Source organism: Morone saxatilis, unplaced genomic scaffold (genome assembly GCF_004916995.1).
Source record: "Morone saxatilis isolate NCDOM2014 unplaced genomic scaffold, NCSU_SB_2.0 Contig19, whole genome shotgun sequence".
Classification (NCBI taxonomy): Eukaryota; Metazoa; Chordata; class Actinopteri; family Moronidae; genus Morone; species Morone saxatilis.
The window spans coordinates 21,628,403-21,652,003 of record NW_023339751.1 but is presented as its reverse complement, the minus strand read 5'-3'; the positions used below and the strand labels follow the sequence as shown (position 1 = coordinate 21,652,003).

Genomic DNA, 23,601 nt, shown 5'->3' with positions numbered 1-23,601 from the left:
CTGGATCAGCCTGGCTTCCCACTCTGCAAATTTCCAAGTACTGTTTTCCATAAAAAGTGTAGGAGCAATGAAAATGAATGAATTTAATCATTTTAAAAGGACATTTATACTAGTTATCAGACATTATAAGCCCTATTTTTTTTAATAGCATGCTAATGCAGGTTATAGTATGATGTCCAAGCTCAGGTGTTGTTCAAGTAACTAATCCTATCCAAATAATGTATAAGCCATAAACAAAAATGTAAAACTATAAATCTGTAAAACTAACCCAGGTCAGCTTTGAAAAAAGACGTAGGCCTAAACAACTGCAGCCCATTCTGTTACATTGTCAGCCTTATTTTGGATGTGCTAACTAGCTAGTTAATGTGACAAGCAACAGACATTAAAACCTCATAGCCCATAAATACATGTGCCACCGCTGTAGCTAGCAATTGAGTTGCTAACGAGCGAACCATATTGTATCAGAATGCGCTCGCCACCTTGCAAACAGCTGACACTGCTAACCCCCTGAGCCCATTTCTATAAACAGCATCCGAACCTCGCCATCCATCACTCGCCACCAAATCAACTCCAGCTGGGTGTAATGTAAATGTAAATGAACTGAGTGGGCAGAGAGGAGAAGATGGAGGGAGAAATGAAGAGAGAGCTCACTGTTGCTAGATGGATGCTAGAGGCGGGTTTCTTTTCGCCTTCATCTTGCCCAGCAGAAAGATTTCCTCCAGCCCAATGTATTTCTTCCTCCCTGTTATTCTTGTTTTACGTCCCCTCTTCTCCATTTTTGCCTCTGCTCATTCCTTCCTCGTCTTTTGCTCTTTTTTCAAACCTCACAATCCCATCTCCCTTCCTCTGGCTCATTCTTCTCTTCCAGCACTGCTTGTACAACAGTTGTTGAATGCTTCTTTTTTTTTTTTTCTCCCTTTGTCCCACAAATCCTGCCTCACACAGCCTGTAGAGAGTCCACCTGTCACAAGTAGATCTGTGTCTCTTTCAAAAACACATATGCAGGCAGACAACCCACCAGTTCACCAGGCTTGTCACAGAACGTCTCTCTTCGACAGCTGTCAGGAATGTCCCGAGGTCAGAGAATAAAAGCAAGAGACAGGGAAAGACAGAACAGGTAGAGAGTGATGAACATTAGTGCTTAAATGACTATTTGACTGACAGAAGACTAATTTACAACAATTTCGATAAACGCTGAAGTCATTTGTCACAGCAAGATGCAAGATATTTGTTGCTTACAGCTTGGGAACCTTGTTGAAATGTGAGCATTTGCTGCTTTGCTCAGTTTTAAGTCATTGCATGGGCTTTTTTTTTTTTTTGCACAATCATTGCAATTAATCTGAAACATTACTGCCAGATCATTTGATAATGAAAACATTACATACATGCAGTCCAAAAAGGAAAGAAAAGGAGGGCATAGGGGGAAAACATGTTGACAGAAAGGAGAGCACTGAGCTTTTCTATACTGATAAATGATCAATCTACTGATACTGTCTAGACACACAAACACAAGCTCCAAAAGACAAAATGATGTAACCATCTGCCCCAAGGACAGAGCTGAGAGGACCGACGTCTGGCATATGACACCGAGCTTAGTGGTTCCGTGCGTGCATGTCTGTGTGTGTGACTGAGGTGTGTGTGACTGAGGTGTGCTTTCCATCAAGGTGAAAGTGTCCTTCAGGAAAGCTTCCTGTTACCCCTGGAAACCTCCTGTGTGGTAACATAATAAGTAATGTGCGGTTTAACAGCTCTGATTTTCTGGAAACAAGCCTCCTGCATCTTTAGAGTCACATCATCGAGGCCTCCAATTGCTGCTATTTAGCATAATAAGATACAGTGCAACAGCAGCATCCCTAAAATAAACAAACACAACACAGGAAATTATTTTTCACCGAGCTTAACATGCTAAATCCTCCCTAACTGTAATGTTTCCAAAATAAAACCATCTTCCACTGACACTAAAGTCGCCGTCTCGACTGTCTCCCTTGTGCTTCTTTGTTCTATTTCCTCCAGCGCTGTCAGCTCCAAGGCCTCCACCAGAAAAGCCAGCTCCACGCAGCCTCCCAGAGAGAAGCTGGCAACAATCTTTGAAGCTAAAAATAACCGCAGCAAAACGCAGCAAGCTCGGGATAATCAGAACCCACGCCCATATGCAGGCCCGCTCGCTCGCAGCGCCGCCTGCTAAACTGCTGAGTGGCAAAAGACCTGGATACAATCACACTGGGATCAATATCTCTTACAGGGCAGAGGATGGCTGAGGTGGCTCATATAATGTGCATGAAAAATGTGCCACCAGTCGCTGACACACCCCCATACAAGGAATCATTATCTATAACTAACCAAGAGGGAGGATCTTAGGCTGGTACTGGTGTCAAAATTAATGGGCAGGAAAACAGACTTATTAGATTAGTGTGAGATGCTCTTTTGTCAAGCCCTCATTTCAATAGATCATTTACACAAACAATAGTGTTAAAACACCTCCTGGGTCATTGGTAGAATTCCTTTACTTAATATTGTAGTCTTTAAGATGTTTAATATATCAGCCCCAATGATGAAACCTTTTTTTTCAGTAAACCCATATAATGTATATTCGTTCAGTAATGCATGCAGCACCTGAAGGCCTGTGATGCACAACACAGTGCATGTGCGTCTTTCACAAAAAGATGGCCATGTTGACTGTCTGAAGTCCTTTTTGTCATTTTGAACAAAACTCTGGTACATGCATTATTAAAATGCATTTGCTATTAACAGCAGTAATCACAGGCGTCACCAAATCAACTGGGATGGAAATCTTAGTTAATTTTTAGTTAATTAAAAGTATAATAACTTTAAACTTTAAGTGGTTTTGAAACAGTATATATCAAACCAGACCATCAGTGAAAGGATTGGCTTTTTTATTTAGTTATTTTTTTAATGCCTGCCACCGGGTCGCATTCAGTCGGACTCCCCTTGATATCATTAAAACCAGGCAGTAAAAACACTACCACTTTTGGTACACAGGGGGGCCAAAATCAAGGTTTTTTGTTGTTGCTTTAAGTACCAAAAATGATAGCACCCATTACACAGAATGGTCCCTTTCATTACATTATGTCATTATTTATATTATTGGGTTATTAGTACTGACGCATAAGCAAACCTTTTAATGTTATAACTGATTAAGGTGGCACTCAACTATTTTATATGCTATTGTGTAGTTTAGTGTCAACAGCTATGAGACAAATTTATATGGGTAGAAAGTACAACATTTCTGAAAACTAGTATTCTTATGTATAAGAATACTTAGTACTAATACTATACTTTGTGTATACACAAACACGTCCGTACATGAAAATTGTTCTTGCGTACAGCACTGACTGAATAGGTTCAATTGCTGAAGAGGGGATGTTCATTTCCTTTTCATTCACTTTTTCAATTGATAAAAATACAATGTTCTCTCTGTTGAAAAAGATAACTAACATTCGAGAGTTCCCTTGTATATAACCACTCTTAACATCACTCCACCGCGTCCAGTCAACATCAGCAGCAAGAGTACCAGTAATATGAATCAGGCAAGCTGACCTTGACAGACAGGAAGTGAGGGAGAGAGAGGGATGGCAGGGTAGAGGAGGAAAAAATTCAATCATATAGCTCAGCCATTGAAAGAAACTACAACTGGTTCATGCTTGAATTGTTGGGCTCCCAGCGAGCTCTGTGTACACTGAGGTTAAATAATCACTGTCTAAGCATTTTATCTTCGCTAATAGCATTGTTTACTGCCAGGTGCCAACACCATAATGAGCAGAAGGCGGGGGGGGGGGGGGGGGGAGGCTCTTCTTCGGACCAATGCATCATGAGTGAATATTTAATGCTTGTAGCATAAGACAGGAAGAGGTCAAACTGTGTCACTTGGCTTATGACCTAAAGTTGATGACTACATATGTCAGTTGACACATTTTGCGTGGTATATTACTAAAAATGTCTTTCTAAAGGATTGCAAGAGGATCAGAAATGAATGTACAAACAAATAAGGATACACTAATAGTGACACCCTCTCTACACAGTGTATGGAAGAATCTGCATTACAAATTATGGACAGGCACATTTCTGTTGATTGTATTGTTGACAGAATATTTTCCATGGAGTCTTTCAAGGCATGCCTTTGGTTATGCAAAGTTATTGTCCTTTTGACAACTTGTCTTTGTTTTCCTTATTACAGTAAAAATGGGCCAAGGATTGGAATATATTTATGTTGACTGTTTGATACACTTTTAGAAACTGAATAAATAAGTAAAAACACTGTAGGTTTTAATTAAATCTCTGAATGTGTTTGCTTGATTTGCATGAGATATATTTAGGTGCTAGCACATGCAGGCTGTACAGTAGCATAAAGTTAAACATTTTTGTTCACAGTTCACCCAAAATATGTCTACCGACTCATAATTGTAATCTGCCACCTCTCTGGTTAAGGTCTGATAAGTAAGTGAAAACTACTTGGTTAAGGTAGGAGAGGGTTGTGGTCTTGGTTAACCAGCGCTAACTGTTGAAAGGAGGTGGGGCGCCAATGGCAGTATCTGGTGTCAGACACTTTGTACGCCTTCTTCACCTCCGCCATAAGAGGTTTCGTGGTCCTATTTGCATGACACTGCAATGCTATGCAAACATAGGTACTTTTAAGCATTTGAACCATGGCAATTTTTATGGTGCATCCAAAGGTCAAGTATTTGGAGTGTCCTGGCCCCATTTATCACAGCCCACACTCCTTTGAAATAACTACAGAAAAACAAGCTGCAACACTAGCTGTTGGCTATGGTTGAACTCATAACAGTCATATTTATTTGCTTACTTGTGTTAAACGGTTTGCTGCTATAGGCCAGCTGACAGTTTAATAAGTGAGAGAGCCAAAGGTGGGCTGTGGGAGAAGGGGGTGTAGAGTATTGCCTCTTTGGATATTTCTCTTATTTAATAACCCACAAAAATCAATATGTGCTTCTCATATGCTCTGTGATTTGGATCAAAAATATTAGGTTTGAGGTTTAATTTACATCCTGTTTTATCAAATCTTACTGAGTAAATACAGAGTATATTCAGTCTTTCTGAGTAAAGACAAGACATTTAAAGATTAGGACCAGAATGGTCCATAGCAGAAATGGAATAATATATTCTTGGATATGTTTTCATTCAGTTTATAATCAATTGAAAATAAGTTTGTGTTTATTGTTGCCTTAGAATGATCCGTTTTTACCTATAGACACAACTGGTCGCCAGTGATTGTTGGAACAGTGGAAAGACTAGACTGTTTTGGTGAGTTGTATTTGTTTCTGTCCGCCATAAAGTTGTTATGTTACAATGATATGTGAGGTAAAATAACTGTTTTTGTCTCTGGAATCTGGCGAGCATAAGCAATATTACGGCTGTTTCTGGTTAATGTTTTCAGACACTTAGAATAACAATCCGAGCCTGTCAGTGGCATAAAGAAGCACTTTTAGTGGATGTACTTTGACAGGCGCATTTGCTAAGTTAACATTAGCTTACAATGCGGCGCCCTTTCCCGAATTTTGTTGCATCTAACTCTCTGAATTAGGGGAATTAATTATTTCAACCAAAATAGCATTAGTGATTATAGGAATGACTTTATTTTTGTCCCATTGTATTGGCCTGTGAAGCTGGTTCTCTAGTGCAACATCCAGTGGCAACTGAATTTTGTGTATATCCAATCCTCATCCGAATTTACGTCAGGATGAGACAACTCAATGCTAGTCCACTTTCACCCAAAAAACATAAAAAATCCCGTTGTTATGTCCTCTGTGGTGTAAAGTAAACAGCTGTTGATGACTGGGGTATAGCTCTGGGATACCACTGCTGCTGTAGGGCTGAACTGTGACAGTGTCCCGTGCCGATTTGTTCTTTTAGTACAACAAGCTCAATGTTAAGCCAAATTAGTCTCAACAAGAAACCAACATCACATATTCCGTCAGCAATCAGAAGCGAACACCTCAGAGAATGGAGACATTGGAGCAGTTAGCTAGCAGGTGGCAGCCTCCTCTGGAGAGCTGGCGCAGGGCAGGTGAATCCCAGAAAAGAAATTAACTTCTCTTTCTCTCGTCAGCCGCTACCTTTCCTGCCACTGGCTCCAATAAACTGGAGCAAACCTCATCTAATCAAGGCAGCTTAAACCTGAATTCATTATTAAAAGATCCTCTGAAGTTAGCAGCAGCATTAACCACTTTGTACTTCATCATCATCTGGACTGGGCTGATAGATGCACTCGGGGGTGGGGGGGGTGGGGGGGGCACAAGAGAAAGAAGACAGGCAGAAAGAGAATTTGAACCTTGGCAGTCCTGAAGCAGTTTTCTGAAGATAACCTTTCGACTTTCTTTTCACCACCAGAAACAATCCTACCAGGGTGGGGAATGAAGGCCCCCTGAACAGCTTCATTTACCGAAAGAAGTATGCGTATAAGGGGATTGGCTCAGCATGGGATAATTCGTCAAAGGGCCATCTTCAATTATTTACACTTTCCTCTACATATTGAACATGTTTCTCTTTCGCATCATTAACATTTTATCACCCTTCCTCCTGCAAGACATTTCATCAGAATAAATCAAAGTGACGTTATGCTTTATTCTCACAGCATCTACGGCAAATTAAAACTCTAATCGCGACGGTATGACAGGTTCTTGGTGAGTTTGTTTAGTGGTACAGGCACAGCAGTCTCAACTTCGTCAGAGATAAACTTACAGAAGTTTATTGTGAATTAAAAAATGCCTTGTTCTTTTAGGAACAACTTGTGCGATTGGCTATGAGTTCTCTTGGCATTGAAATGAAGTGGAACATGAGGACAGCATGGGCATTTATCATTTAGATGCACTGGAATACAAACACATGGGTCCCAGACATTTTGATTACAAGACCCTTGAGATGGGTATGTGTTACAGGCCAAATTGTGTATGGAATTTATTTCAAAGCCCTCAGGTGCATCATGGTTTACTACATAACTTCATTTAGTCTATTAGGAAGCTCAAGATCATAGACTAATTAACCCGTTGGGGGGGCCAAAGTAAATACATACTGTCTAAGACAGGGCTACAGATTAGACTATAATGAAGAATATATGTGACTTGATTTATTTAGACTTGATTAGATTTAGTTTTGCCAATTCCCTAACAAAACAGAGAGCAGACTAAGTTTTGGGGCCCTTTGAAGTCTGGGACCCGGGGCAGTTGGCTCTCCACCACTCTTTTGCCTTCCTTTGCCCCTCAAAAGTGAAACCATATTGGTAACAACATGAATTCTCTCACCCAATTGGCAGAATTTTCCTATATATTTAAGGTTATACTGAAATGACTTTTAAGGACTTTGAAAGGACATTTTTAAGTGACTGAGTCATGCCTTCTTTCATGATCCTGCTTTAATGTGAATTAAATAACCATGAGATTATATATACCCAGGTTCAGTGACCTCTCGCGAGCAGCCACACACACTGATGAGTGATACAATCACAGATCTATCTTGAGAACAGATGACACATTTTTAGAGAGCACATCTTCACACTATAGATATCAAGTGCTAATTTAGATTCGTCATATTTCAGTCACTATTTCTTCCACATATTGCTTCCCCCAAAAGCTGTAATTTTGTCCTAAAAAGCTCTTTCTGCTGCAGGGAAGCAATCACACTTCAAGGATGGTGCTTATTTCAGTCACACAGGAGGTCAAAGCTATGTCTCACACATTGGATACATATAGACCAGTGCTGCTCTGGACACAAGGGTGTGTACGTGTGTAAGCATGTGAATTGGCAGTGTGCACGGACACACACACACATTACATACATAGGAAAACCCCCATAGGGAACTTGTTACTAAGCAGCTCACAGAGAACTGATCCAAGTGTAAAGATTGTGAGCTCTACAATCTTGTTTAAAACCTAAAATCTGGTTTAAAACCTAAAATCTCTCCCTATGAGATGATTAGTGCAACACAAACATGTACACTGATGCCCTTGGTGTTGGCCAACAGTGATCAAAGTGGAGTTTTGGTTCTTTTGGGGGTATTTTCTCTCATCAACCTACGCAAGAGAAGGCCTTGTTGATGAGGCGTCGTAAGATACAGAAGTACCCTACACCTTTCATTTGCCCCATGTCTGTAGATCAGGGCATTTTCAGATCATCCTGGCTTTCTGCAGATTTTGAGCCGTACTGATCATAAAGGATAATTTCCTCATTAGATTTTGGCTGAAGAAGAGAACAGATTTGCCCAGAGAGTTGTTGCATTGCTAAAATATGTACTTGTTTAGACAATCAGTATTGTAATAAAGCAATCAGTATAAGGTTTCATGCTTCACCTGATATATGATCATACATATGGATACAACGTCCCTGCACTACAACATAGCAGCAATAAGCACCACATTTATTGTGCGTGATTTTCACCTCAGTGTTTTTAATATGTAAACCATTTCCTCAGGCCTCTGCAAAGTACCCTGGAGGCATCCTGAAACACAACTAAGAGAAAACGTTGCCTTGAACATGTCACCTCAGCATCATTTGATGAAAAACATTCCGCCACAGAACATCTATCAAAACAATCCTTCAGCAGTCAGGCTGCTTGTAAGCCCATGTTGAGTGTGTGTGACTGATAGGTGGGCTAATGTAATTCTGTTGCTTCCACAGTCCTGGTGATGGGCTGTTAATCTGGATTTAGGTTTCAGGGCCACTGTCTGACTGAAACCTAATCCCACTGAGTGGCTCAGCATGGAGACAAAGACCTCAGACTGCACCAGGACATCTTCTGAAGCTCTGACCTGACAATCATGTGATAATCTACAACTCACACAGAAAGATCTGCTGACCATCTCCATCCATCGCACAACACAGTCCCAGTGCCTTCTCATCATTAAATTAACCTTTCTAGGGATTGACTTATCATTACATTGACTCATCTGGTCTTATTTACTAACATTATCCACATTTCTATTAAGCCTCTGCATGCTGATGACCTATTTCAATAACTGTTTTAATTTTAGAATTGTTGCTTAGTACAGCAACATCAAAATTACATGTCTTCCATCTCATGCATGTTCTGTGGTATGTAGAAAAAAATCCTATGCACTACTTTTCCGACGTAATTCAAGTCCTAAATTGAACAATTGTGAACCGTGAAATATTTCCAATCCTCATGCTCAATTACTCATTTATTTTTTATTTCCATTTCAGTTGATATAAAACATCGCTGCACTTCTGCTCCTAATCTTGAGAGGGGTGATGAATAAGGGCACAGATCCGATTTCCAGTTTGCTTGATCCAAGTGACATTATCGCTGAGGCATCACCTGACATTTTGCCCTGCAGTGCAGAGGTCACTAGGCTCCCTGTTATGGTATCATCTCTCCCAGGTCTATATTCATTCTGCAGCTCATAGCATGGGGATCTTAAGATTTAGATATGTCAATCATGCTTTCAAAGTGACATTTGCTCGAAGTAAGACCATTATATCTTCATACAGTTGTCAGATCTTGACTTTTTCACAGTTAGACAAGCTAGAATGTCACCAAATACCACCAAAGCTACCACACCAGGGGTTCAGGAGGCAAAAGTCACTCATTTTCTGCATAGGAAATATTAGCTGACACACAGTTGGGGAACTTCTAAGGCATGGGTGACCAAGAAGAGGTTAAGTCACTGGGACAAAAGATTATAAAATATGTTAGGAAATATTTGCCTCTTTAACAAAAGGTCAAAGCCAAATGCCTGACATAAACCTTAAGTAAAAAGGTCAACAAACTACTCCCAAGTTGCAGGTTAAGAAGCATCTGATCAGCAAGCTTAGAATTCAGTTGTGTCTTCTGCTTATGGCAAGCTGAAGCTAAATATGCTTTAAAAAGACTAGATGATACACAGTAGTTTACATGAATTCACTCTGGGATTCTGGATGATTTGGAGGAAATGTCCTACTATAGGATATTTATAGACATTTTCTATACCAAATGTGATAGAAAATGTTAATTTTAACTTTTAGTATCATCAGTATAGTAGTCTTTTTTTTTTAAGGAACATTGAGAATATTGTTGAAAGAACATTTTAAAATTGGAATTAACAGTACTTAAAAAAAAAATACTTAGGAACTACGGACCAAAGCAGACCAGTGACAACATCACAGTACAGTGTGAGATAAAATCTATGTCCATCTCTACTTTGTGACCCACAAAGACAGGGACAGCCTCACAGATGGCCTACTATACTTAAATTAATAGAATTTTCTCAGTTTCTGAGCACGAGCCAACGCAGGCAATTCAATAATACTGTATAACACATTCACACATAATGGATAGTTAATGTGAAAATGATGACCTTTTCAAATCAAAGCAGCATGTGGGAGGTAGAATAGAGGGGGTGGGAGGGTGAAGGGTGTGTAGGATTACCGAACCAGAATTGGCTATTCTGTGGTGGCAGAACTTTTTCAGGCAAGCTGGAGAAGAGTGACATTTTCCCATGGATATCTATCAACGAGGCTTAATGGTTTTCATGAGCACTTGCTGGAGAAATGACACTTTTTTTTTTAAATGGTTAATTAATAAATGCAAGGATGGTGATGAATAGCCCCCATTTTTCTTCCTGGTAATGAAATGATACACAGTTTTCCCCTGTGTTTCTAATTATCAGAGGGAACGTTCCCTGGTCTTTGGTGTAATCTGGGGACATTTTCATTATCATGGACACGAAAGAAGCAGCCCCACCTTTGCATCCAAGTAGACACAAACCACAGCAGGTGCAAAGGGGTGATTGAGTTGATCAATTATTAAATTTATGGCTGCCATTATGTAATTATAAATAATTGAATAAATGGCAGTGATCAGGTATATCACATATTGCAGCATACTATGATGAGAGAATAGCAACAATACTCAAGCTTAAATGCCATTACAGAGGCATTTAGGTCAATGCAAATTAATTCATAACATACAACAAAATCATATCTAACGGGTCCTTGACATTAACTGTTAAATACCATGGCAATTTAAATGTAACTGTAATGTTAAATAAAACTGAAAGAAGAGATTGACGGTATGCTTGCAGCACTTGTTTTCATCAAATGCTAGCTGACTTCTGAGACTTTGTTTTTCCACTGCAGACACAAGAAAGGGCACAAAGTTACAGTGGTAAAAATATAACCCACTACTATCACTCTGTAACCGTCTGTACAGGCCCAAGCCAGGATCAGAGACATGAACATCATAAGCAGAAGGAAGTTCAGCACATTAGGTGACACCATTTTGAGAGCAGAGAGATTTATCATGGAGGAGGAAGCTGCGTGTAATGTGTGTGTATGTGTGTCACTGATCGCTGCAAGAAAAATCCCCATAGCACCAATCAATAGCACGTGTGCATGGCATGGCTTGAGTCAAGGACAGAGACGGTAAGAGCAGAGGAATCAGCATCCGTTAACAGATTAGACTAGAACATCCACACTTCTGAAGGAATTCCAGATGCAACAAATAATCAGTTCACCTGGCTGTCAGTTCGCAGGTTATTGCCACAACACTACAAGCATCAAGAAGATTTGGAGGTTTACAGGAAAAAAACAACATCCCAATGCTACAACTTTGAAGCTTGGAGGTAGCAGCAAGTAAACAACACCACTTAGTGTATTTAGCGAGAGCATGCATGCAACTGTGAGTACAAATTATCTGTTAACATGGCTTGAAATTATTCTAAAATTAAGACCAATGTGCAGGAGAATTTCAACCAAGGGATGTTCACATAATTCACCCCAGACCTAACCTTGACTTTACTGAGCCAAAAGTCCATTTTAATTTGAAACACTGCATTACTGCAACTCATGTGCAATCCAAATAGCACTTTAACTTACTTGTTATAAACTATTGCATGATAGATCATGACACACAGATCATGATAGAAGTACGTAAGCAAGTATGTATTATGTATAAGTTAGTTTCAACTTGATCTTTTACTTCCTCATCATAGACATATCACCTTAATAATCACATTAAGCTAATCATATGGCACGTAGTACCTGTAAAAAAGAAAAATACATTCGATTTGTACCAATCCTTGTTTAACATTAGCCTACTCGAAATATCACCAAATACCATTAAAACATTTTCTGTTTTAGACCAAAGTCGTAACCCACTGTATGCACCCCCATTTTAAAGTCATTGTATGTCACTGGAAAAGGACATCACAGCATGTGATGTAGCAAAGAAGAGTCTAACCATCCACAGCAGAGAGACTGATTATTGAGTCCGGCAATAGATCATATAGCCTTACTGTACCAATCAATGCTATTGACCCCTCTTCTGCAATTCTCAGCCAACAACAGTGTCAAATATCCTAAACAGGATGGTAGTACATTTCAATTGCAAGCGATCACAAAGACACAGCAAAACCTCATTAACATTAAGAATCAAACTGAAATTCCAATATCAGTACTGATGACAAAGAACTAACCAATGGACAAACCTTTAACAAACTGCAGCCAGTAAAAAGGCAACCCACCTGTGGAATGCCATTAGTGAATTTTCCCAGTAATCTTTTCAACCAAGTCAACTCACGACAAATCACTTCAAAGTTTTCAAAGACTTCCCCTCGATGAACAAGTGGTTCTTTCTCCATTGATTTTTCAATCAAAAAACCAAAACAAAATTGCTCTTTAAATTCTGAATAATGAACAACACGTGGCAAGATTTTACTGACAAAAGTGACTTACGTGTTTTGCGGTGGCTGTGCGTACGCGTGGAGACTGTGGTGGAGACCGTCTCAGTAGTAGTATGCTCTGGGGTCCACATCTGCGTAGAATCATGAAGTACTGTTGGATTGGATGGTGAGGGGCTAGATGTTGCCGCTCCAATTATGAAGGTCGTCCGCGGCGCTGCAGTGGTCGTAGTAAAACCCGAAGGTCCACGTCCGTTCCGATTTACAGGATTCCGAGGGGTTACTTGGCTACCTGAGGCTCCACCCCCTCTAGGGTTTATAGTAGTTGTAGTAGCAGTGGAACGAGTTCTACCTTTTGCAACAGTTACAGTTCTAGGCGTGGGGTTCCCACCATCAACTGTGGGAGTAGTTGTGGTGGTGGTAGTATCGGGACCTTTGGGAATCCCACTTGGCTTTGACAGGAAGATGGGATCCTGGCCTATTCGATTAGCATCCACCAGATCGGTCGGCACATAATCCCGTACAGTACCAACAACAATCCATTTCAGCAGCATCAGGCTCAATCCAAGGCCAATGAAACCGATAAGTAAGGGGACCACACACAGCCATGTCTGCTGGCGAGGCCAAACCGCACAGCGAAGGGGACCCTGATCCTGGGCCTGGCCCTCACCACGGCCCCCTGAAGCCCCTGAAGCCTCGGGTTCTTCCAGGATCACCGCCCCGGAAACAGCTGCCCCAGAACACTCACTCATTCTTCCCTGCCGTCCTTTATGGCTCATTGAGGGTTAACCCTGTGATAGGCATCGGTAGCAAATGACAGAAAGGTTCCCAACAATGCCGGACATTGAGAAGAGACAAAGGGAAAGAAATGGATACAAAAAGGAGCCCACGGGAATTAAACACTCAATACAAATATATAATCCAAGGATAGAGAGAAGGGGAGGGGTTCAGGAGATACATGCAGACACACAATCACAAATACACAAGCACACACACTCACACTCAGAGACACCAAGTGAGAAATGAAAGAGCTGCGTAAACGGATAATCGTCCGATTAGTCCGCGTTCAGTCCTGCCCAACTCCCGATGTCCAACGGAAGCAACAGTAAACTTCAACAACGTTTACAGCAGGGCAAGCCAGAGGAGAGGAAGAAGTGATGCTTCTAACAGGGAAAAGAGGGACAAAGAGAAAGATGGGAGGTTGCGAGCTTTACATCTGTGCATGTCAGGAATCTATGGCATCTGTGTGGATGGCACTGCAGCAAAAAGCCACAGCTATTTCTACTTCTCAAGCATGTGTGTCCCTTCAGTATACAATCCACGACGGGACAGTTGTCTAATCAGGGCATTGAAACTTGCAGGGTGGGTCTTGTTGCTTCCCCACCCTGTGCAGGAGCAAAAAAAAAGAAAAGATGTTTCCCAATGCAGCCTGTTCCAACAGCTTTAGCCGAGTCAGCGTCCCTCAGCTCCCAAAATCTGTCTCTTTTGTAACTGAAAGAGAGCGAGAGCAAAGAGATGTGTCGTTTATGCGTCTGTCAAACACTCTCCTTGGATTATCCGCTATCTTTGTTGGCCATTGCTTTTCAATCAGCCTCTCCTTTTTTGAGAATTTTCTTTATCACTCTTTCGATCCAAACCCACTTTGCTTCCTTAATGTGTGCTCTAAATTCCAGTGAGGCTAAAAATAAAGCAGTAGAATCCAATTAATTTTCCAGATCCAGTTAAAAAGCAACACTTCAGATGAGGACAGAGAGAGGGAGAGGGAAAAAAAAAAAAAAAGAATGAGGGGTGTTGTCGCGCAGTGGTATCACAGGGCGGATAAATCTGCAACTGCGACGCGTGATCCCGCTCCTTCTCCAGCCGGCTGTGGATCAGATTTCCCCAAGCTGTCCGCTCAGCGCCCTGCTGTCTCAGTATACTGTCCGTTAATACTGCAGCAAGCACTCAGAAATCCTCTTCTCATCTATTTCAAGGGAACATTCCGCCACAGAGGGATAAAATGAGAGAGGAAGAGGATGAGAGGCAGGGAGTGGATGGAAATGATGGAAACAGAAAGAGCAGAAAGCAAAAGATAAGAGGAATAAAACAAACAGGAGGACAGAATGTTTAAAAATATCCCACTGATTCTCTCTTCTCTCTTTCTGAGTGGTGCTTTTTCCTCAGTCCCTGAAAGCCTGTGCTTTTTCCAGTCAGCCTGTGATTTGTTGGTCGGGTTGCTGGGATCCTCTGCTCGTCCTTCCCACCAGGATGCTTTCTTGGAGATGATTACAAATGTGCACCCCACGCTGGGATGGGAACTTGCAACCGCAGCAGCAAAGGCTCCCCAACCCCCTGTGGGGTTAGCAACATCCGACAATGCAGCTGTCTTTACCTGTGGCAATTGTGATGCAGGCGCACATACAGCTGCCTCTCTGAGCTGCTGCCGCTGAGAGACAGAGAACGAATGAGAAGGGGGGGGGAAAACGCAGGCACAGACAGAGCGGAGTGTGCACACTGGTAGAGCAAGGGAACAGAGAGAGAGAGATAGAGAGAGAGAGAGAAGCAGAGAGGGAGGGAGGGAGGAGGGAAAGAGGCTGCACCTGCTAGATGCACCAGCACTGGGAAGCTTGCCCACCTCCGTTAGCAGGGAGGGGAGTGAGTAAAGATGCAGAATGCATACAGAAAAGTAGAAAAAAAGAGAAAAGGGGAGTGGAGGTGTGTGTACAGATAAAGATAATGAGAGCGGGAGGGGAGAGAGCACTGCAGCGGCAGATGAGGCAGTTACCAGCGAGAAGCTGTAGAAGAGTCCCAGTCGGATCAGAGCAGAGAGGCACAATGCAGGAGCTGTCACTCACTCCCTCGGCCCCGCCCACTGCTCGGCTTTAGTGGAGGACAAGGAAGACAGGAGAGATGAATTTCCAAAGACCAAACTTACGGTAATGCCATATTTAGTATGTTAATGGAGATGCACTGGAACCTGGTCAGAAATTCATGGCCATAAAAAGTGCATGTATATGTATAGTACATATATTGATATATATGCAAGTTCAATCATGTAGTCTATCCAAAGACGGCCCTAAACTTGAATAGACTCCTGATTTATTCTTTTATTTGAGGTCTTGTTTATATGTACGCAATTCATCTTTGGGTTTTGGTTCTACTGGCATTCTTATTTAAGATACATTTTGGATTTGGGATTAATTATTGGTAATTTCCTTCTTTCTTTTAACATGTGCATTTTTTTGTGCCAATTTAAAGTAATTATTGTATATGACAGCCTCCCTATTAAATCATCTGAATTATGTCTGTTTCTTTCTTAAATTCCTCTTTTAATATATTGCTATTTTTCAGCCAGACTATGTATTTGTAGACCTATATAGTACACTGCAAAAGGTTTTTTGTGAAATTGTGATTTGGGTCCTTTTTATAACACCTGTCATTTGTTCTCCTAATTATCAAGCGACTGAGTTACGTTGCCCGCACTTCTACTTGCAGAAACGTTTTAAAATTCATATCAAGTTTGAACTTGGCTGAGTTTAAGTCCATTCTTTAATGTATTCAGTGTAATATTTAGTCATTTGCCTGGATACCCTGAAATTAAGCCAACCCTCAAGCATTATCTTTATTTTTTGCTCTTTCAATATCTTATTCATTTAAACTTCAATGTGGATATTTCATATCCTGTTTATTCCTGTATCTTTATTGTAGCCTATTTTCTGCTCTTTTAATAAAATACCATTGGAAAAGAAGACGGATTTATTGAGAGAGAGAAGTGAAGTGAGGGAAAGTTGGAACAAACACAGACAGAAAATGAAATAATAAAAAGACCCATAAGTCAAGAGGAAGAAGACAAGAAGACAAAAGACTAACAAACAAACATTTTGAGTTTGGCATCACCGCTTACTCTGACTATTATTTTAATCAGTCAGGTTGAATGGCTGAGCCTCAATAAATCCAGCCGGGGTTCAAAATCAATTCATCAGCGTACAGCACGGTGTAAAACAACCTTTAAAGACGCCGGTTGTAAACCATGCACTGTTTCCTCCGTTGTGTTGTGACTTTATCTTTGTGTGCATGGACGGGTTGGCAAGTGTGTCTGCTGAGAAGTGATAGCATCACAAGAGAGAGACACACATAAAGTCATGCAGATAGCATCTGCCTGTAGGGGGATCCTTCAATTGGTCCCCGGGGAAACTTGAGGGTTTTCACACCTCTTTCTGTCTTCTGACACACAAATATACGGCAGCACGAGTCTGTAAAAGCAGCCAAGATGACACTGTGGTGCTTCGAGAGAACTGTCAATGATCACACTGGCAAACAGCCACAGGGACATAAATTAAATGCTAAACCATCAGCACTACCACTTGATAAAGAAGACACATTTGATTACATCAAAATATACAGCTGTAACTATAAAACGGACGTTAGCCGCTGTCACAGAACCAGAGAGTTCACAGCTCCCTACATTAGGTAGAGGGTATATATAGTGGATACTCAAATTTAGACTATCAATAAGCCTGTGTATTTGGCCAATTTTTATGTATAGATTAAGTAAATCGTTAATCAAAGTATGTAAAAACGCTTTCTCAGATACCTGGAGATGCAAAACAAACTGCTACACCTCTAAAGTAGAACAGTTTGTAATTGGCTACAGTAAAATGTGCCGACAAGACGAACCTTAACTGTGTTTAATTAGAATATATCACGGCCTGTGCTGGATTGTGGATTAATTACTTATCCTCACCTACAGTGAGAAAAGTGTGTGTGCAGAGGAATCCAATGGTGAACAAGGTCAGTTAGTCTTTGTGGTGAACTCCTGTTCAATCTGGGTGTGGGGCATCGTTACATGGTTATTTTTAAACACTCCTACTGTATTGATGCAGGCATGGAGAAACAGGAATGTTAGAATTAAAAGTCCAGGACTGTAACACATGAAGTGTAATTAAAAATGACTGAAACTAATTTCCAATTTAATCTAAAAAAAAAAAAAAAAAAAAAAAAATAACACACTTAAAAATAGTGATAATATGCATTCATATGTAGCAGCATTCCTAGAGCCCACATTACAACTTCAAATGGCTTCTGTTGTCTGAACAATCCAAAACCCAAGAATATTCCATTTACAATGATACAACAGAAAATCTGAAGATGGGATCAGATATTGTTCTCCAGCTTTTGTCTCCTTTGTTACATTGTAACACTGTAACTTGTGATTAATGTCCCATGTCCCCTTGTATGTTGTGTTTGTGTTTTTGCTCTCTACTGAAAATCAGGTCAGGGACAATGAAGATCTGAACTGAAGTACATGTTATGTTGCGCGTTATGTTTCTGTTTGGTTTGCTGTCAGCTTGAGCTGTCTGTCATAATGTGGGGTTTATATTTCTAGAGCCTGCTCATAGTTAATTGTTTAAATGTGTTTTGTTTTTTTTGCATTTCATTTTTTTTTTATGGACGGTGCAGAGAAAAAGGCAGAGGAGAGACATGCAGCAAATGGCCTTGGGCCGGATTCGAACCTGGCCCGCTGTGGTACGGACTCAGCCTTGACACATGGTACGCGCTCTACCCAGTGAGTCACTGGGGTGCCCCATAGTTTCATTTTGAAGCTTATGCCTGAGACACATTTATAGTTGCAAATATCACTTTCAGTTCTGCTGTTCTCTACATCCCCTTGCCATCTGTTGTTTACCATCCAGCAGTCTAATCCTATCATATATCATAAAATATGTCTAGTGTTAGATTATAGCAATGGGTGTGTTTAGCATATTGTATGACCATCACTGTTATCATATTAAAAAAAACCTGATTCAGAAATAGAAATTAAAATATCTTTCTAGTGGCCCAGGGAACGCTGCCAATTTATTATGCACAAATGACACATTAGACTCTATTTTGGTTACAATGAACCATGCGTTTATCCATTTGCGCTAACTGGCAAAAAGCTAAGCAATGAGCACTTAAGTGTGCTCAGCATTTAGAAATCTTCCATATTCATTCACCTTTAAAATGTCTGGAGAGGCATTTAAAGACTCCTCACTCTGAACCTTTTCCTACACTCCTTATTCTTAGATAATGCAAAAAAACTGCATGTGTTGGATTTAGGGAGCAAAATGAAATACGATTTATTTTACTTTTTGGAAAAAGTGTATCGATATTTTTATTTTAAATCAGTGGTTTAGGTAGCTAGGAGCCAAAAACTTAAATGAATATTGAAGATAGATAACTAATTTACAGGACCAAACAGCATTCTCACCAGCCAGCCCTCAACAACACGCACGCACCAAAACAACAACAACAGCCGGGTGATGCTTGCAAGGTTTTTGATGATGTTGCTTGTGCACATTACCAGGCCTCCCAGACTGCAACCTGCTTTTTAATTAAAGGGCAAACAAATGTATTTCCTACAATCACAGGAAGACAACAAACAACAAATCAGCCCTATTTCAAAAGGTCAAAGTTGTAGTTATTTGTCCAGAGCAATAATGTGTGCATGAGAGTTCAGCTTAATCAGTCCCTCCAGGAATTTTCAGCCGCCAAAATGATTGCAAATTCAATCACTTCCTGCATTTGCAACAGCTTGTTGTCATATTTCTGTAAAACAAGTCCAATTGGTAGAATCTTTTTTTTTAGAACACAGTTCCACATTATAATAATCCAGTTCAGACCCAATGTCAAACAAAATCAGTCCTCTAGCACATTTCAGCTGCCTCATCCTCTGGGATTCTGGGCTCACCTTGCTCCCAGCGCTCAATCACCCCTGATGAGCTCCAAAATACACTTGTTTACACTTTTAATGATAGCTAATTATAAAAAGTTGATTAATCAAATTAGACCAAATGCTAAAATCTGCAAAGCAATTTTTGGCTATAATAATCACAAAATACCTTAGTGAGAGCACTGCTTTAGGAAAAACATACGCAAGACTAAACAAGCGGGCCAATTCATATTAAATGTTAAAAATAAATATTGCATTTGTGCAGTATTTAAAAATATAAATATTTTAGGAACTGTGAAAAGGGCAGGCACTTCTAAAGAGAACCGTATATCACGGGTCACACTTCAGCCAGTCAGATCAACGAGCCATATAACGTCATCAAACTCTTTCCAAAGCCAGTCGGAGGAGAGTGAAAAAACCTATTTTCCATCGAGAAAAGTCTTCATTCAGTTCTTTGCTCTTCTTCCAATGAAGACATACTCTCCAGTTCTGATGGAACTGATACTAGCAGCATCTACGCTAACATCTGTAACTTTAGCCGCCATTGATGTTTTTGACCTAAATCTCACTTGTCACACGTGGTCACACAGAGCTAGCATTAAACCCTGCCATAGCTACCAGCAGTTCCTCATAGGATGCTGATTGGTCCCAGCCACTGTGTTTTGGGCATTAGCGCGTAGCTTGAAGCCTAGCAAGGTGGACTCTCATGTGAACTCAGCGAATCCAGCTACCTAGCAAGGTTACATGGACCCCAGAAAGACTAGTAACTGTGAGCCAATATCATTTTGTGGGTATGAGTATGACTTTATGGGAAGTTGAGCTCCTGCATATTGCTGTCTGTCTAAAGGATGATCTTCATTCAGAGAGGTTATGTGTGCCTGTAGGCTAAACCTCTATATAAGCAACCTTAGTGACAACACACAGACGAGTAACAGTCCAAGCATATTATGCACAGATCTTTTCAAAAAGCAGGGATCACAGGACATAAAGGCTCCCTTTGACTGTGCCCATGTCAGTGGCAGTTCATGCACACTGGTCTCAGATCAGCGCCCTGTTCCTAACATGTTTCATGCGTCTGGGCCTGAGGATTAAGCAGCCATGCGATGTTTCATCTCTGTCTGAATGTCATCCCTCTTACATTAAATTGGCAGTGGTGTCTTCTGGGTCAGGCCGGGTCAAGCCCCAGGGGTTTAGAGAGGAGACCCATGTGTCACATACATACATACATACATACATACACACCAAGGCTGCAGCTCATGCCAGTAGTTCTTCATAGGACGCTGATTGGACAGAACCACTGCGGTTTGTATTACAATCGCTTTACAATTGCTTGTCCAGCTGCCTCGCGAGGTTATACTTTTTTTTAGCAAACACTAGTCTATACACACCCAGCACACGTGGAGAGACATTAACATTAATTTGGAGTTGTGTTTCAGAATCTTAGTCTGTCAGTCCTGTGCTGTGTATCCTGCCAGTGAACTTAATCCAGACAGTAATTATATTTCCTTCAAAATATGTTAAATGATTAATAATTAAAAACTGTATTAATGTATTTTTCAGAAGACAGATTCACTGCCTATAATGATAAAAATTAAGGAGGCAAGGTTGTATTCTGCACTGACAAGTAAACGTTTGCTGTAAAAGAATAAAATAAAATTAAATAAACAGAAAAGCATAAAGTAGCATCATATTTTAGTCTCTTCATGAGTATCCTTTGTTTTCATACATAGAGCACAATCAGAAATGACAGCTGGATAATATGCTAAGAGCATTTTCACAACATTTCTTCAAAATTGTCATGACAAAATGTGGTTGCATTTTATTTATAAGAAAAAAAAAGTGGAACTGTTGGGTTCCGAGTGAGCAAAGAGCATCCTCATCAGTTAAAATGACGCTGCCTGTCAACACGTGTGCTCATAATGTCTACTCTCAGCTTTCAATTGAGGCATGTTAACCTTTCTCACAGTTCATGCATGTCAATAGGTTCATCTGATTTGTTGTGGCCAGTTAGCGCAACATGATAACAGACACTGTGACAGGAGGATTGTTTCATTGTTACATTAGCCATACGGTTCCTCATCTACACATTTGAGCAAACAGCAGTTTAATATTACATACTTGAGTACATTTCCTTGACTGAGTGCATTGGTGTGTTCAGCTTATTCACTGTTTGGATTTGCATAACAAGTTATGTTGCTACACAAAGGGCTGGACCTGTGTAGGTGCTGAGCTAAGAAACACTGGACAAATCTGATATTTTACTGTTTTACAAATTCATTGATTCTCTCCAAACTGTCAGTGGGAACCATAAGAGCAGTGTGTAATTAGCTTGACTGAAAGACAAAAGCTCATTAAAGCTGTTGTAAACACAAACATCTGAGCATCATACTGAAGTAAATTTTAAGCGATTTCCACAACTGGTATTAGGGGGTTATTAGGGGTTATTATTGTGCCTATAATGTTGTGGAAATACACAAAGCAAGATCTAAATGGTAAACTCTTATTTTCTATCTCTTGGAATAATTCTTAAACCATCTTTTCCAACTAGAGCCTCGGGCCACTTAGAAAAACAGAGGGTTTTTAGTCAGCTGATGTTGTGCATACAAAGTGGCCTATTGTGCATCTCTCTCTCTTTTCATTCTTGGTTGTGTAATGCCAGTTCCTCCATCTAAATTTAAACCGTTTGAAACTGTAATCTCATAGACTAATCACATTGGACTGTTTTCTCTGTGTTATGCGTCATTTTTGTTGCCCTTATCCTCCTTGAGTTCACGTGTGTAACTGTCAAAAATTCAAAACCCCACCCATACATTCTGTAGAGGGCAGTTCACTCCCAAAGAAACTTCCCTATACTTTGACTTATCATTAGGCAGATGAAATGATAGCAGAGCATACGCAAACCATATGGATAACTGAGTCCAAAGTGCCTTATAACCTAGAGAGCACATTTAGAGTTTAAATGTATAGTTCTACAAATCCAAAGCGGATTCATTGATTACAAAGTCTATCTTCTTCTCTACATTCTATTTATGAAAGTACTGACTTACTATATGTATAGAAAATTTGAGTACATCACCAGTTTCAATGATAAATCTTAACAAGTCAGTAAAACTCTCTCTACTATGCTTGATGTATTGACTCTATGTGCCTTCTCAGAATAAAACTTTGAGAAAAATGTTCCACTACCTGCAGATGCTTTAGAAGAGTAAGAAGTTTCCACCATGGGTCACAAAAAGGGCATGTGTCACCAAAATGAAGCATAGCAGGCAGCATCATACTGTACGGTAAATGACCCGTGTAATAGCTGGGATAGCTAAAAGAGGGTCTCCAAAACTACTATGGGCCAAGATGGACTCTCTTTTTCTCCCTGTCCATTGCTCTGTTTCCAGTCAGTCAGCATTGACAGAGTCCAGCCTCCTATCCCATTAGTCCTGGCTGTTAGGGGATATTGTTGGTTCTGAACTGGGAGTTATAAATTGGTAGGCCCGATATATCTTTGCATTTGGTGTAATTAGGACATTTTCCAAAGGTTAGCGGCACTTTCAAAAGCCTGTCGATAATTGTCCTCACCAGAACAGCGAAAGCATTTCATCTGGCTGATGAAATACTGATTTCAGCTCCCTTAACAACCTTTACAAGAAAGCTTAAGTGGAAGAGAGCTTGAGTGCTCACAATTCAACCAGTCAAGGTTTCATTTTATGCTGCGATTATAGGCAACATTAACAGACTTAACTGAACCGACGGTTTAGACCGAGCTTCTTCTCATTTCACACAGAATGCCAAATATCATTTCACCAAAGCCCGTTTCTGGCCAGGAGGCGTGCCATCCCAAGCTAGCAGTTGTCCACTGATTAAACCCTTATGGCCAGAATCGAAGATCCTCTCTATCCTGTGAAAGCTTCCTAACAAGATCAGGAATTGAGTCATCCTTATCTTAAAAACCAATTAATGGCAGAAGTTTGAATGGCAATGACCATGGGAACTTGCACATGCAACACTTTTGACACAGCATGACAGCTAAAGCCCACCACTCACACACAAGATCAAAGGAGAGGAGAGGAAAGGAGTGTGCTACGTGTTGGGATATTTTTAGCGTCCTTAGAAGACAGACTAAATGAGACACAGAGAAGGGATGAAGAACTGATACAGTCATATGACAATGAGGCTCATTATCAATAAGAAATATTGGAAAATGTGGTGTTATATTTTGAATAAATGAATGAATGAATAGCTTTATTGTCATTGTCACAAGTACAACGAAAT

The 23,601-nt window shown here is 40.4% G+C and overlaps 1 protein-coding gene across 1 annotated transcript in view; it reads right to left on the bottom strand.

The window, feature by feature from the left end:
* The window catches only part of LOC118329016 (pro-neuregulin-3, membrane-bound isoform), a 345,808-nt gene extending 330,753 nt beyond the window's left edge, over window positions 1-15,055 (bottom strand). Inside the window, exon 1 of the mRNA XM_035662948.1 lies at window positions 12,703-15,055. Within this exon, the coding sequence (XP_035518841.1) occupies window positions 12,703-13,426 (724 nt within the window). The 5' untranslated portion in view covers window positions 13,427-15,055. The remainder of the gene's footprint in view (window positions 1-12,702) is intronic.
* Window positions 15,056-23,601: the final 8,546 nt, after the last annotated feature.